This window comes from Opisthocomus hoazin, chromosome 23 (assembly GCF_030867145.1).
Source record: "Opisthocomus hoazin isolate bOpiHoa1 chromosome 23, bOpiHoa1.hap1, whole genome shotgun sequence".
In the NCBI taxonomy this organism is placed as follows: Eukaryota; Metazoa; Chordata; class Aves; order Opisthocomiformes; family Opisthocomidae; genus Opisthocomus; species Opisthocomus hoazin.
The window spans coordinates 7,986,783-7,999,134 of NC_134436.1; the positions used below are offsets into that span (position 1 = coordinate 7,986,783).

Here is a 12,352-nt window from a genome sequence, read left to right on the forward strand (position 1 = left end):
ATGGGTGTTGCTGAAATTAGAAACCTGAAGAGTTGCAATAGTTCATGTTGCTTAAATAGAGGAAGGGTTTAGAAAACTGTGATAAAAGAATTGCCTTAACCTGCTTTACCTCCAGTTTGGAGGGGGATATTTCATGGAACCTGTTCAGTCACCTGGAAGGACTCACTGCAGTGCAGCTGGCTGGGCTGAAATACCCCTCGGAGGTACACCCGGCCCCGCAGAGCCAAGGCAGGGAACAGCATAAAATGGCTGGAAGAACTGAAGCCGTCAGCCAAACAAAAGTTACGTACAAGCCAAGCATATCTGAGCCATGATTTTGAGGGTCCTCAAAGAGTTTTAATCCAAACACTAGAAATTGGACATCGTCTGAAGCTGCTTGATTGAATGAACAGCAGCTAAGTAAATGCCATGGAAGCACATAGGCAAGTCACGAGGCAGCGCTTTGAAAGGATTTGTGTGCCTGACCTGGGAAGAGAGGGCTCTATTGACCAAAGAGTTTGACTGAAGTCTTCTGTGACATCCAGGGCATCTCGGTGTATATTCTCTTCAAATAAGCTGCTGTGGCAGTATCTATAAAAAAAGAAAAAAAAGTAGGTGCAGCTGACTTTCGTGTTGGATGTGCTAAGAATAGTGAACGCTAACATTTCCGAGAGAAAGGAGGAGTCAGGAATACTTATTCCTGTGCTCAGAACTGTGCGTTGAGCTACCTGCCTCCCTCTCAGGCGCTGACTGTGTTAAACACTGCGTTGGCAAAGTCTGTGTGCTTCAGAGGAGTTGCCAAGTGTATGGATTTTATCTATATTTATATGAACAAAGAATGGATGCTGGAGGGTACTTTTCAGGGAAGGAGTTTTTCTGTGAAGTAGTCTGGGGGACAACGAGCTCTCAGCGTGGTACTTTGCCTAAAAGGACACTGACATCCAGAGGCAGGGCTTATCCAGTAGGACAGAAAATGCAGGTAATATCTCTCGTGTTGTGCCCAGACAGGACACTTGGTTCTGTTGTTCAGAATTCAAGGAGCACGTTGAGAAATAAGAAAGAGGATTAGAGGTGAAACATAAAAAAAACATTGGGGGATTGACAATAGGTCTTGAAGATCTGAAGAAAAATCTTATTTGGCTCAACAAAGAGAAGGCAGACAGAGCAAGCACTTTTTTGCCTTTTTTTTTTTTCTACTCCCCCCCCAAACACTTGTGTGGAGAATACAAATTTCTTTAAAGGGTTCATTGGTTGGCCTTTGTGGCTGACCAAATCCAGACCACACATTTTTATCAATGTAATTGTACAAGAGCTGTTGGTTGTAGATACAGACCGGATTTCTCAGCAGATGCTGTCGTTAAAACACAGGTGAATTCAGGAGTGGTGCGTGTTCGACTGGAGATCAGACTGGGTGTTCCTGTGCTGGTAATGGGGGGATGTTTTGAGTAACATTGAGGCCGTTGGTTATAGCTGCCCAGCTCAGCTATTGCATATTCCTGCTTCTCCTGACTGTAGCGGCAGGCAGGCTCTGCTGGCACTGCGAGGTGGGTCGTCCGAGCCCCTCACCGCTCTTGTGGGCTCGGATGCCATAATGCTGGTAAGACTGCAATGATATTACAGTAAACGCTGCACGTATGAAGTCAATGTATGCTGTAACACAAAGAGTAGTCTGAATACAGGGAGGAAGAAGATCCAAGGGTGTGTATATGTGGTGTTCTGTAAGAAATATTTAGGATCCCCCTTGGTTTGGTTGATAACTAATGGTTAAATCATGATAGTAAAACTTCAGTTCCTAAATGAAATGCAAATTAAAAATGCATGTGTTGGAAATCTTGACTCTTGACAGAGTTGCAGTATCCAGGGTTTGGATTTTTCCATACCTTAGTATTTCCTGCATTATCTTCTGCCTGTCTGGTTTTACTTGTCATAGCCTTTTTAGGAAATAATATCCCAAATAATGATGCAGAAATTTTGCTTTCTTTGGTTGGAATAATGAAGGCCAAAGATCTTTCTTCAATTAATGACTTTTTGCAGTGTTTTCCTTTAAAATTCTTTTGACAGTCTTTTCCCCCACACAAAGTAGATGAAAAATGGCCAATTTGTTAAGTGACTGCTGAGGGAAGGAATTTCCCACACTCCAGCCCCGTTTCACTTTCATTTAAAAAAAAAAACCACCCACACAATAACCTCCTTCCTAGTTCCTTTCCATCTGTTACCTTTAAAACAACGTGCAGATACAAATGGATTCCATGAAACAGGTAAAGATAAGTTAAAGAAGACAAAACTGAGAGGGAGGGCAGGCAGATGGCTGCTTCAAGCCCTTACCTGCACCACCAGGTTTCCTCACCGTTCTTAAAGTCAGTATTTTCCGTGTTTGTTGCCTGTATTTACCATAACCAAACCAATACTCATGCTGCGTAGCAGAGTCCTGGTGGCTTTTATTGTCAGCTGATGTCTTCTTTTTCCTCTCCCCAACTGGTTGTTTTAATCCTGAAGCTAAATTCTAAATATGTATTTCCTCCAGGATAGTCGTCTACCCAAAGTCCAGCCTGAGCAGTCTGTGGGCTGGTTTACAACCTGCCTTGGATGGACCCCTTGATGGGTTACAGCTCCCCCGCACCGTTTTGTAGGCTTTCCTCTTCTTCCAAAAGAAATATAGATAGGACCACTGACCGAGGAAGCTGTGAATTGGATCAGTCACCCTGGTTCTTTCCCTTTCTATTTTTTTCTAATTTTTGGCTTTTGGGCTTTCACATGGCCTATCACCAGCCATCGCTATAAACGTTCCGCTGTCTCCCTGGCTTTGTGGTTTAGAAATGTAGGACAAAATTCATACAACGTTCCCTTCCATCCCTTTTTTCTATTTACTGCTGTCATAAACCTTATTGCAAGCCATTGCAGTTTTGCTTATATTTCTAGATCCAAATACAGAATTTCATACCTCCAAAAAGACATCTTCTCCTCAGTCTCACTGTCCTCTGTGCTCTCCATGCAACTCGTGTCCAAACATACAGAAAGGATGACATGGGCTGTATCAAACATGTGCTATGTACTTTGAATGGGTTTATGCTTTACTTGCTATTTTGTTTTGTTTTGTTTGTTTGCGGTGACATTTCCTTCCTCCTATCTGTTTGATTTTAGCCAGAAGCAGAAACATGTAGTGCTTACACTCAAAAAAAATGTCAGGAGATATTTCCGTTTTAGCTAAGGATCCTAAAAAGCCTCAGCAAACAGCCGCACCTCTTTGTTCTGAAACCTAAAAAAAAATAATCAGTGGCTTCTGCTGCTGAAAATAGGTCTTTTCTGAAGCACATGGCATCCCATGGCAGGGAGAGGGGAGGGCAAGTGTTTTAAAATAGTTTCTTTCCCTGGGAAAAAGCTGCAAGTAGTTTGTATCACAGAAAAAATACCTCAATTAAAAAAAAAAAAAAAAGCTAGACACTGTTTCTGGTTTTATGTGTTTGGAAGAGAAGGCCAAGATCAATTTTACCTTCGGGGACCTTGTGGTGTCCTGTGGTAGATGGTATCTGAGATATTTTGCAGTTAGGCTACTTTTAGACAGAACACTGTTCTCTGTTGGTGGTTAGGGGCCCTTTTGCTGGCATACCGGATTGTGGTGATGTTCCATGGGCAAAGCCAAGCACTTGGGCACAGACAAACAGCTCTGCAAGAAAGAAGTCGTGTGGTGACCCGTGGCTGACACTCATCGCTGGAGCTCCCCGGCCCGTTTCCCATCGCTAACCGTCGTGAGGCTGATTTGCCACGGTCCCCGAGGTGGGCACCAGTGACAGCCACATGAAGTGGAAGGGGATCGTTGCACGACAGATTGGGTTTTTTTCCCCTTCGAGTTTTTAACTGCGTGTTTAATACAGGAGCAGGAAGGTTTTAGGTAGCTTGGTTCAGCCGTGTGGATCCATGAGGATCGGGACCACCTAATAAACACTGACAGCTTAAACAAGTACTTAACTGTCAGCCTCTTTTAAAACGTTGGAACTTCAGCCTTGAGACAAACAGAAAATTGTGGTCAAAGTCTGGTGTAGTCTTTGCCTTTTATTTGAAGGAGTTCTGCCTTACATGGAAGTTTCTCAGTTTGAGTTATTTGGCAGACATGAAGTGTGTTTGCTTTCTGCGTGAAAAATAAAAAGGCGCCCACATTTCCCACTGGTGTAACTATGAATGAGAAGTGCTGGAAGAGGTGGAAGTTTTTAGCGTTGTTCAAGAGCCTAAGCCCACCAGCTCTGTTTTATTAAGAGAGAACCACATTTCATTGCTATCAGATTGGACTTTCTTATCTCATTGTCCTGGGACCGAAGAAGGAAATAGCACGGTAACTGGCAGCGCTGCAGCCTGTCTTTAGTCTCCATATGGGTGTCCTGTCATGTTGGAGCTCTCAGCTCCAGGATTTCTTCTGGGCAGATTCCCACTTGTAAAATGTAATGTGTTATGTCTGGGGAACCAGATATGCTGGAGAATTTCTCTTTGTTCATCAGGACCACAGTGTATATCTAAGAAAATGTAATCTCAGCTACCATTGTCTTAAAGGATGAGTGGAGTGAAAACCACCCACAAAGGGGATTCATGATTCGTTGAATCCAATCTATGAAGAAACACACCAAAGGATTAGAAGTAAACCACCAGCCCATTACTCGCCTGCTTACTGGCAGGTGATGTGTCCTGCGCTGTTAATGAAGCAGGGAGGAGCAGAGTCCGCCCATGGACGTCAGTGTATTCAGCACTCTGACACCATAACGATGGCCACGGTAGAACTGCCAGTAGGACAGAAGTAAATCTTTCTGCATATCAAGTATTCTTCAAAGACCTCTATTGGTTCAAAGACACTACCAAAGTTTTGGTAGCAGGGCAGGAGGGGGGTGTAGGGGTGGCTTCTGTGAGATCAGGAGCTGCTCCCCTGTCAGACCTGCCACTGCCCAAAGCTGAACCCATCAGAAACGCTGATAAAAAAAGTAACTATGCAACCACCAAGCAAAGTGAAGAAGAAGGGGAAAGAGGTACTCCAGGTGGTGGAGCAGAAATTCCCCTGCAGCCCATGGAGGAGACCACGGTGAAGTAGGCTGTCCCCTGCAGCACATGAGGGACCATGTCAGAGCAGGCACCCACACTGCAGCCTGTGGAGGACCTCATGCCAGAGAAGATGGATATTCCCCAAAAGAACCTGCATTCCATGGAGAGTCCACCCAAGGAGCAGGCTTCTAGCAGGAGCTGTAGCCCATGGAGAGGAGCCCATGCAGGAGCAGGTGTGCTGGCAGGAGCTGTGTCCCTTCAGTCTGTTTTTTACTGTAGTCCATGGAAAGGACCCACGCTGGAGCAGTTCTTGAAGAACTGCAGCCCTTGGGAAGGACCCACATTGGAGAAGCTCATGAAGGACTGTGTCCCATGGGAGGGAGCCCATGCTGGAGCAAGGGAACAGCATGAGGAGGAAGGAGTGGCAGAGCCAAAGCGTTATGAACAGACCAAAACCTCCATTCCCAGTCCCCCATTCAGAAGGGCATTAGCCTACGGTGTGTCCGGTGTCCCATCTGCCAGCCCTGAAAGGACGTCTCGGAAAATGTACGGCATCTCAGATGTGCTAAATTGTGTGGGTAACAGAATTGAGCCCTAAGAGATTGCAGACGAATCACATAATTGGAAAACATCCGTATGAAGTAATACGGCTCAAAAATGTAGGGCGGCCAGCAAAATTAGGATCTATTCCAGAGACAGGGGTTCTGAGGGATAACACTATAGGCAGGTTACCACCTTGTAAGTGCACTGGAAATTGTCTGGTTTAGTTAATGTTTTACATACTGTGTTGTGGCATTTCTGATGTGGAATATGATTTTTCATACTTTGGCAGTGCATAGAACTGGAACATATTCCTTCTTCAAGATTCAGAAATAGTGAAAGGATCATTATTCCTCTACCCAGATCTTGCTGTTTAATCAGTTATCCCTTTGTTTAACCTCAGGATTAGAGATAATTGCTCCTTAATTCTGAAAAATGAGCCACTTTGGGAATCTCAATGTGGAATCTAACTCCAGGTTCCCACTTAATAGGCCAATACCTGATACATGAAAACTCAGATACGAGTTTTTAAAGCATTAACACAGAAAAAAAGGCATAAAGTAATTTCTAGTTCTTTGCCTGCTAAGTATTGTGGGCGGTGTTCATCAAGCAAGAGCAAACTTCATGAACAGTGCAGAAAGAGAATTCTGCTGCCGTGGGTTGCAGGGGATTTCTTTGACATTTTGGTATCTAATGTAGCAGCTGAGTGCGTTTGCTACTGAAGGCTTTTCACATAGTTTCTCTGTTCTTCAGTGCAAGTTGAAACAGTTTGGAAGTAAAAAATTCTTTTTTTAATTTTTCTATGATGAGCCTCAAATCTTTTTCATCAAACATCAGCAACATCCCTAACTGAATTATTTTCTTGGAGGAACATCCAATGTCTGTCCCGCCCAACCACTTTCAGGTTCTGTGTTCTCCTGGAATTTCCAATTGGCACTGACTTCTTTTTAATAGCTGAAAAGAGAGAAGGGGAAAACAAAATACAAAAAAAAGTTTCTTCCGATACAAGTTTATTAGATATAAAATGTGTAATCTCTTGTGAGGAAAACAGTACAGGATTTTTTATTAGCAGTAAAGAGAAGAGTTCCATTCTGACTCACCTGGCAAAGTTCAGAACATTGCAACACGCTATTTAACCACGCAAACCTCTCTTCTCCCTCTGCAGCCTGTAAAAGTTTTCTCTCTGCATAAAGGCCAGGCTTTCTTCATCCTTTCTTCACTGTAAGCACTTTCCTTTTCTCAAGTAATATTGTGAAATTCTTGACAGCGCTTTCGCTTTTAGTCTACCAGGCCCTACAAAAGCTTCTCTCGCGTTAAGGATGAGAATATTTTCTACGTTGCTTTATGAATTCTTTCATGAATGCTCTGAATGAGAGAACAAAGTATCACCCAGCTGGCACACGAAACAACAGAAAAATCATCAAACTCGTTGGTTGCAAGCTGGTGGTCTAGATTGTCTTTTCAGAACTGCAGTTTTACTTACAGATAAATAAGTAAAATACTATTGCTACATCCAATCTCTCTTTTACCGATTAAGGAGAAATAGTGTAACTTGGATTCTGGTTTTAAAAGTCTAATGTGGCATGAAATAAATAGCTCTCATGACAGCACAGAACGGAAAAAAGAAAGATTGTTATTAAACTGTGTGTAAAAGTCATTTTTATTGCTCTATTGTTGTTTTGGCTTCGTTCGGAGACGTGTGGAAGGCTACAGAGAAGCCTAAGCGTGTTTCTTGGCAGCTCTTCATAAGCAGTCAGCCCTGTGAAAAGTGAATGTGGAAAGCCCCGTGAAATTCATGATTTTGCTGCAAAAAATAAGACCAGGAAAATGCTGCATGAGACAAAGAAATGTTTTGCTGTGTTTTATTTTAAAAGCAATGAGCGCTGCTGGTGCAGGGGACAGGGGAAGTAGTGGCAAAGAGGCAGAATACCTTTTCTGTTGCTTGGGGATTTTTTGTCTCTCTTCTTTCTCTTTTTTTTCTTTTTTTTAATGTATGAGGCAGCAGCGACGGGAGATCCACCTGTTAGCGTTCCACCTGTCAGTACAACTTGGTTCTAATCTGAAAGCTGCATTTTTTTGTGGCAGATCAGACCGCTCGCTTCATCTGCCTAATGCTGCCTTCCCCTAAACAAGCACTAATGACCAGCACACTACCGCCGACCCTAAGGAGTTTGAAATGCGCTGCCCACACAGCTGAGGATGTGGCTGTCTTGATAAAGGTGCCCTCTTCGTGTCACACCTCAGTTCCACAGACCGCAGAACATTATTGACCTAATACTGCCAGCTACTGTGAAAAGCAAAATCTGATGGCGTCAGTGCTTTTCCTCTTGTAAATCTGAACCTGTTCTTCACTGGGGTACGTGGCATGTGGATCTATTCCCTTCAGTTTTGAGGAAAGAGAGTAAGTGTGCCTCGATGAAACAAAATACATTATATGGGATTAAAAAAATGCTTAACTGATCAGAAAAGAAATCTAGATGTGATTGTCCTGTCGTTTATATCAACACTTCAGAAACCCTTGTGTACCTAAATTGGAGCTCTGATTTGAGAATACATAGGAGAGAGGAAAATGGGGATCTGGGATTGTTTTCGACATTTGGGAAAGCATCACACTGAAGTTTTCTGTTGTTTTAGCATGATCAAATGTCTTCCACAAAGACAATCAGTGCTGCTTGAAGTTGGCCTGAGATTAACGTCCAGTTCGTTTTTAGGTTCACATAGCGATCCAATGAGAAACTTGGACTAGACCTTTAATTGCTGCACGGAGAAGCAGCCCAGTGTCACTCCAGAAAAGGAGAGGATCAGATTTTTCCTCTGATACTGACGTTAAAGCAGCCAATGAATATTGCGCTTTCAGGTCTGAGGGCAGATTTTTTGGCCCAGATATTTTCTGAGTGAATAAAATACGAGAAAGTCTTTGTGTAGCTGGTGCCTTGGGTTTTGCTTTACAGAAAGTGTTTTATTTCCCTGGCATGTTTTCTGCAACATCTCGGGAACGCTGGTGGAGCCTGAAATAATGCATCAAGAAGAACTGTCTTCCTGAGATGAGGCCGCTCTGGTTGCAAGGCATTCCCAAGTGAGCTCTCTAATGAGTGATAGATGGGAAAAATAACAGGAAGGATCCGTAAATGTTCCAAGTTTGCATGAAAAATGATAAATTTTTTGGAAGCTATGTTTGGTACCTAGCCTAGAATTCTCCTACATTTTGATAGTGGTGCCTTCAGAATGACACAATAAGTCATAATATTTGACATTTGGGGAGATTTTTACTGGATCTCTAAGCACTTGTCAAGACTGTTGAGAAGAATACTTTAAGAAGAATTATGATTTCCTTTGAGAGTTCCCGAAACTGTTCTGATTTTTTAAAGCCTGTTTCCTTTTCTTCAAAACAAACAAAAAGAAATAGAAACTTCAAAAGTATGTATTGACCATTTTTAGTGAAAGGCTAGTTGCAGACATCTATCCATACTGTATTCAGTTATTAAATGATTAAATGGTCTTCCAGACATATTTCCAGCTTTAGGTCATTGAATTCTTTTAATGTCACCAGCCAGTTGCTTTTTTGTCATGTTTATTTTAAGATTCGCAGCACACAGGGGACATGAGGAATACCAAGACGACGAACTGGCAGTTCTCCAAGCATCGTAGCAAGTTCTGACCCGCTCGTGTTCACATCTGCCCCGAGGCCAAGGGCATTGCTTCACTTGTTACTGTTTGGGAGGGTTGGTGGGCTGTGGGTTTGGGGATTGCATAGTGAGCAGACCCGTCTCCACTTCTACCACCTCAAAAATGTGTTAATAGTTGTCCCCAATGACAGCTGTGTTCATTTTTGTAAGGCTTGAACATCTCTAGTGGCTTTTGAGGAGTAACAAAGTCCAATGGCAAACCTCAAGTCCAGTAGATGACCTGTTTCCCTGGTTCCCATGGATCTGCAGCATTCGGTTTCATTGGCGTGTCCTCCCTCCTGAGCTGGATGCAGTCATTACATCTGCCCAGGATTTGTCCAGGGCTGTAAATAGATTTTCTGGTATTCAGTGGTGGTGGCTTCCTGGGACTCCTTGGCTCCCGATGGAGTCGGTTGTCTTAGAACTGATACTAGGAACAATAAAGTGTCCACTGCAGATTGCCACGCCAGACTTCTCTGGTATTGCCAAACCCAGCCCACTAAAAGTCACGAGGGTACGTATGGCACACGAATACAGGGTTGGTGCTGGTGGTACCCTCTCTCATGCCCCCAGGGCTTGTATTCTTGCTCCACTTTCTCACAGCTCTCAAAAGCGGACATATGAGATGTTCAATGTCTGAAACAAAAAAAAAAAGGAGTAATTTTTTTATACTTCCATTCTAATATGACGAGTCAAGTCAAGAGCTATGCAGCATGTACTGTAGGGAGGCTGGAGATGTGGGACAAATAAGCTGGAGGAGTGAGCTGGGGGTGTTAACAACTTAAACCATACCTGTCACCCCCGGAGTCATCCTCAAAATTGTGCTCTCAGTCACAGAATCACACAGAATCACAGAATAGTAGGGGTTGGAAGGGACCTCTGTGGGTCATCTAGTCCAACCCTCCTGCCGAAGCAGGGTCACCTACAGCAGGCTGCACAGGACCTTGTCCAGTCATCCCTGCCAGATCACAAGACCGGCAAAAGCTGCAGCTTTTCATGAAAATACAGCTAAAACAGGGCTGGCTGCTCGCGTGGTGGGACGCGTCCCGTGTAGGCACCTAGAACACGCGTAACCTCGAAACCCTGCAGATGTGGTGTTCTGCTGTAGCTGCACGGGGGACTTTGGGGCTGTGGATTCAGGGAGTTTCCGTGTTGAGGGCACCTGACCTTTGCTTTTCCTGCAGGGCCTCGGGAGGTGTGGGGTAGGTTTCTGTTGCTTTCTTGGGAAGGCGAAGATTTCTGCGGTCTTTGGCTGGGTCTCAAATCCTGGGGTACTGAAGCGTGACCCAATGATTTAGGACTCAGAGAAGGGTGGTATTTAAATAAACTGTCTGGGTTTTAACATTCTAGAACTATTAATTATTAAAATTTATACAAATCCAGGGAGGTGCACAGCATGTAACGCACCATACCCAGAAACAGCTGAGCTGAGCTTACATGTGATGGGTTTTTTTCTGGAAAGACCTCATCTCCTGTGAGCACAATAGAGCTAGTGCTTTTCTTATAAATAGTGAATGTTTTATAATTGCATGCAGTCCTAAAGCTGGTTCCTATTATGGAGAGTCGCAGAGGTTGGGGGGGGGAGGGTTTGTGGGTTGTTGTTCTTTTCCAGGATGATGTCCAGTCAGCTGCTTTGGCAGAGTATGAACTACGGCTAAAATATGTTTCAGTGTGAAAATGTTACGGTCTAATGGGTAACTTCACTTTTGTGTCACTTTCTTGCTTTGATATAAGAGGTTCTGGGTCAGGAACTGCCCATTTGATCCTCACTCTGTCACCAAGTGGAGTTTTTGTGTCAGCACTTTTTAAAACCAGCCTTTCAAATTCACGTGACGGAAGCAGCACAGTCACTACAGGTCAAAGGAGCCCAGTTTAATGAAGTCCCCCGTGCCCTCACAAGCAATATTGTCGCTCCCTGCTGAACTCCTGGCCTGTCTCCGCTTAGGGAGATTCGCCACCCCTGAACATCGTGGTTGAAGCTGCTTCAGGATTGTCCAAGTTGTCTTACAGCTTTATTGCTTTTCTTTTGCCTCAGGTGAACTGTGTGACGAGGTGATTAACCACTGCGTTCCTGATCTAAATCCGTGCCAACACGAGTCCAAATGTCTTCCCCTTGACAAAGGAACCAGGTAAGCGTGTGTTGGTCTCCACACACTGGGCAGATCCATCCATTGGCTTGACTAAGCTTAAACTAGCAATGAGTTTGGGGCAAAATCATCAAAATTACTGAAATGAGTGCAAAACTGTATATATTTCAGACCATGTGACATTTTAATACAACCATTTGCTAGGTTTCTAGCTTTCTGTGGTTTACCTGAAAAATAACAGATGTACCCCCAGAGTAGAGAAGTTATTCTGGAATAGAGCATGGCAAAAGGAGTACTTCTGGAAGTTACTGCAAAGCATCTTATCCTGCCTGCGAAACTCTGGACAGTTTCCTTCTGTGTTCCTTAGGCCATCCATCATTCTATGTTTCTATGATCAATTCAAGCAGCATAACAGGAGCCTACACAGATGTAACTCAGCTCCCCTCAGCCCATGCCAGCCCTGTTTAAAATCCAATCCCCATTCTAACTACTGAGAAGGGAAAGATAGACTTGTGGCCAGAGCATAAAGCTGCAGGTCGGGAGTTTTCTGTTGTACTCCTGCTGTAGCTGTTGTCTTCCAGCATGGCTGACAGTCTTGGGGTGCACCAGCAAAGGCTCCTCTCCCCACGCTTCCTCAGCGGGGCAGCAGCAGCAAGCAGCTGAGCTGGGCAGCTCTCGCTCAGGAGCCACCTTCTTGCGTTGGCTGCAGAGACGAGGCTCACGTTAGAGTTTGTGGGGTCTCCTGTGTCTGCATTTGCGTGTTGGGAGCGACGCTGACTGTTTCACGGGGACAAAGCAAAGCCTCATGTTTTAAACGGCAGTAAAACATCTGGAGATTTGAGGGTTGGCGTGTTTGGAGAGGTGCACAGAAGCAGCGTTCATCACTTGTCTGAACAGGGAATTCCAGAGCAATTCAGCAAATAGAGACAGTCAATTGAGGAGTCGGGCTCTGTGGAAAGCCTGTCAAGAAAAGATCTTTGAATCAAAGACGTAAGCAAGGAGGACAAATTCAAGAGAGTTCAGTGCAGAGCGAGCTGCATGCTGTTTTCACAGCCGCGA

At 44.2% G+C, this 12,352-nt stretch overlaps 1 protein-coding gene across 2 annotated transcripts in view; it reads left to right on the forward strand.

Moving 5' to 3' along the window:
* Positions 1-12,352, forward strand: part of SLIT3 (slit guidance ligand 3) — a 525,043-nt gene that overhangs the window by 475,354 nt on the left and 37,337 nt on the right. For both annotated transcript variants that reach the window (XM_075442199.1, XM_075442200.1), the window contains exon 30: positions 11,242-11,335. In XM_075442199.1, coding sequence (XP_075298314.1) covers positions 11,242-11,335 — 94 coding nt within the window. The remainder of the gene's footprint in view (positions 1-11,241; positions 11,336-12,352) is intronic.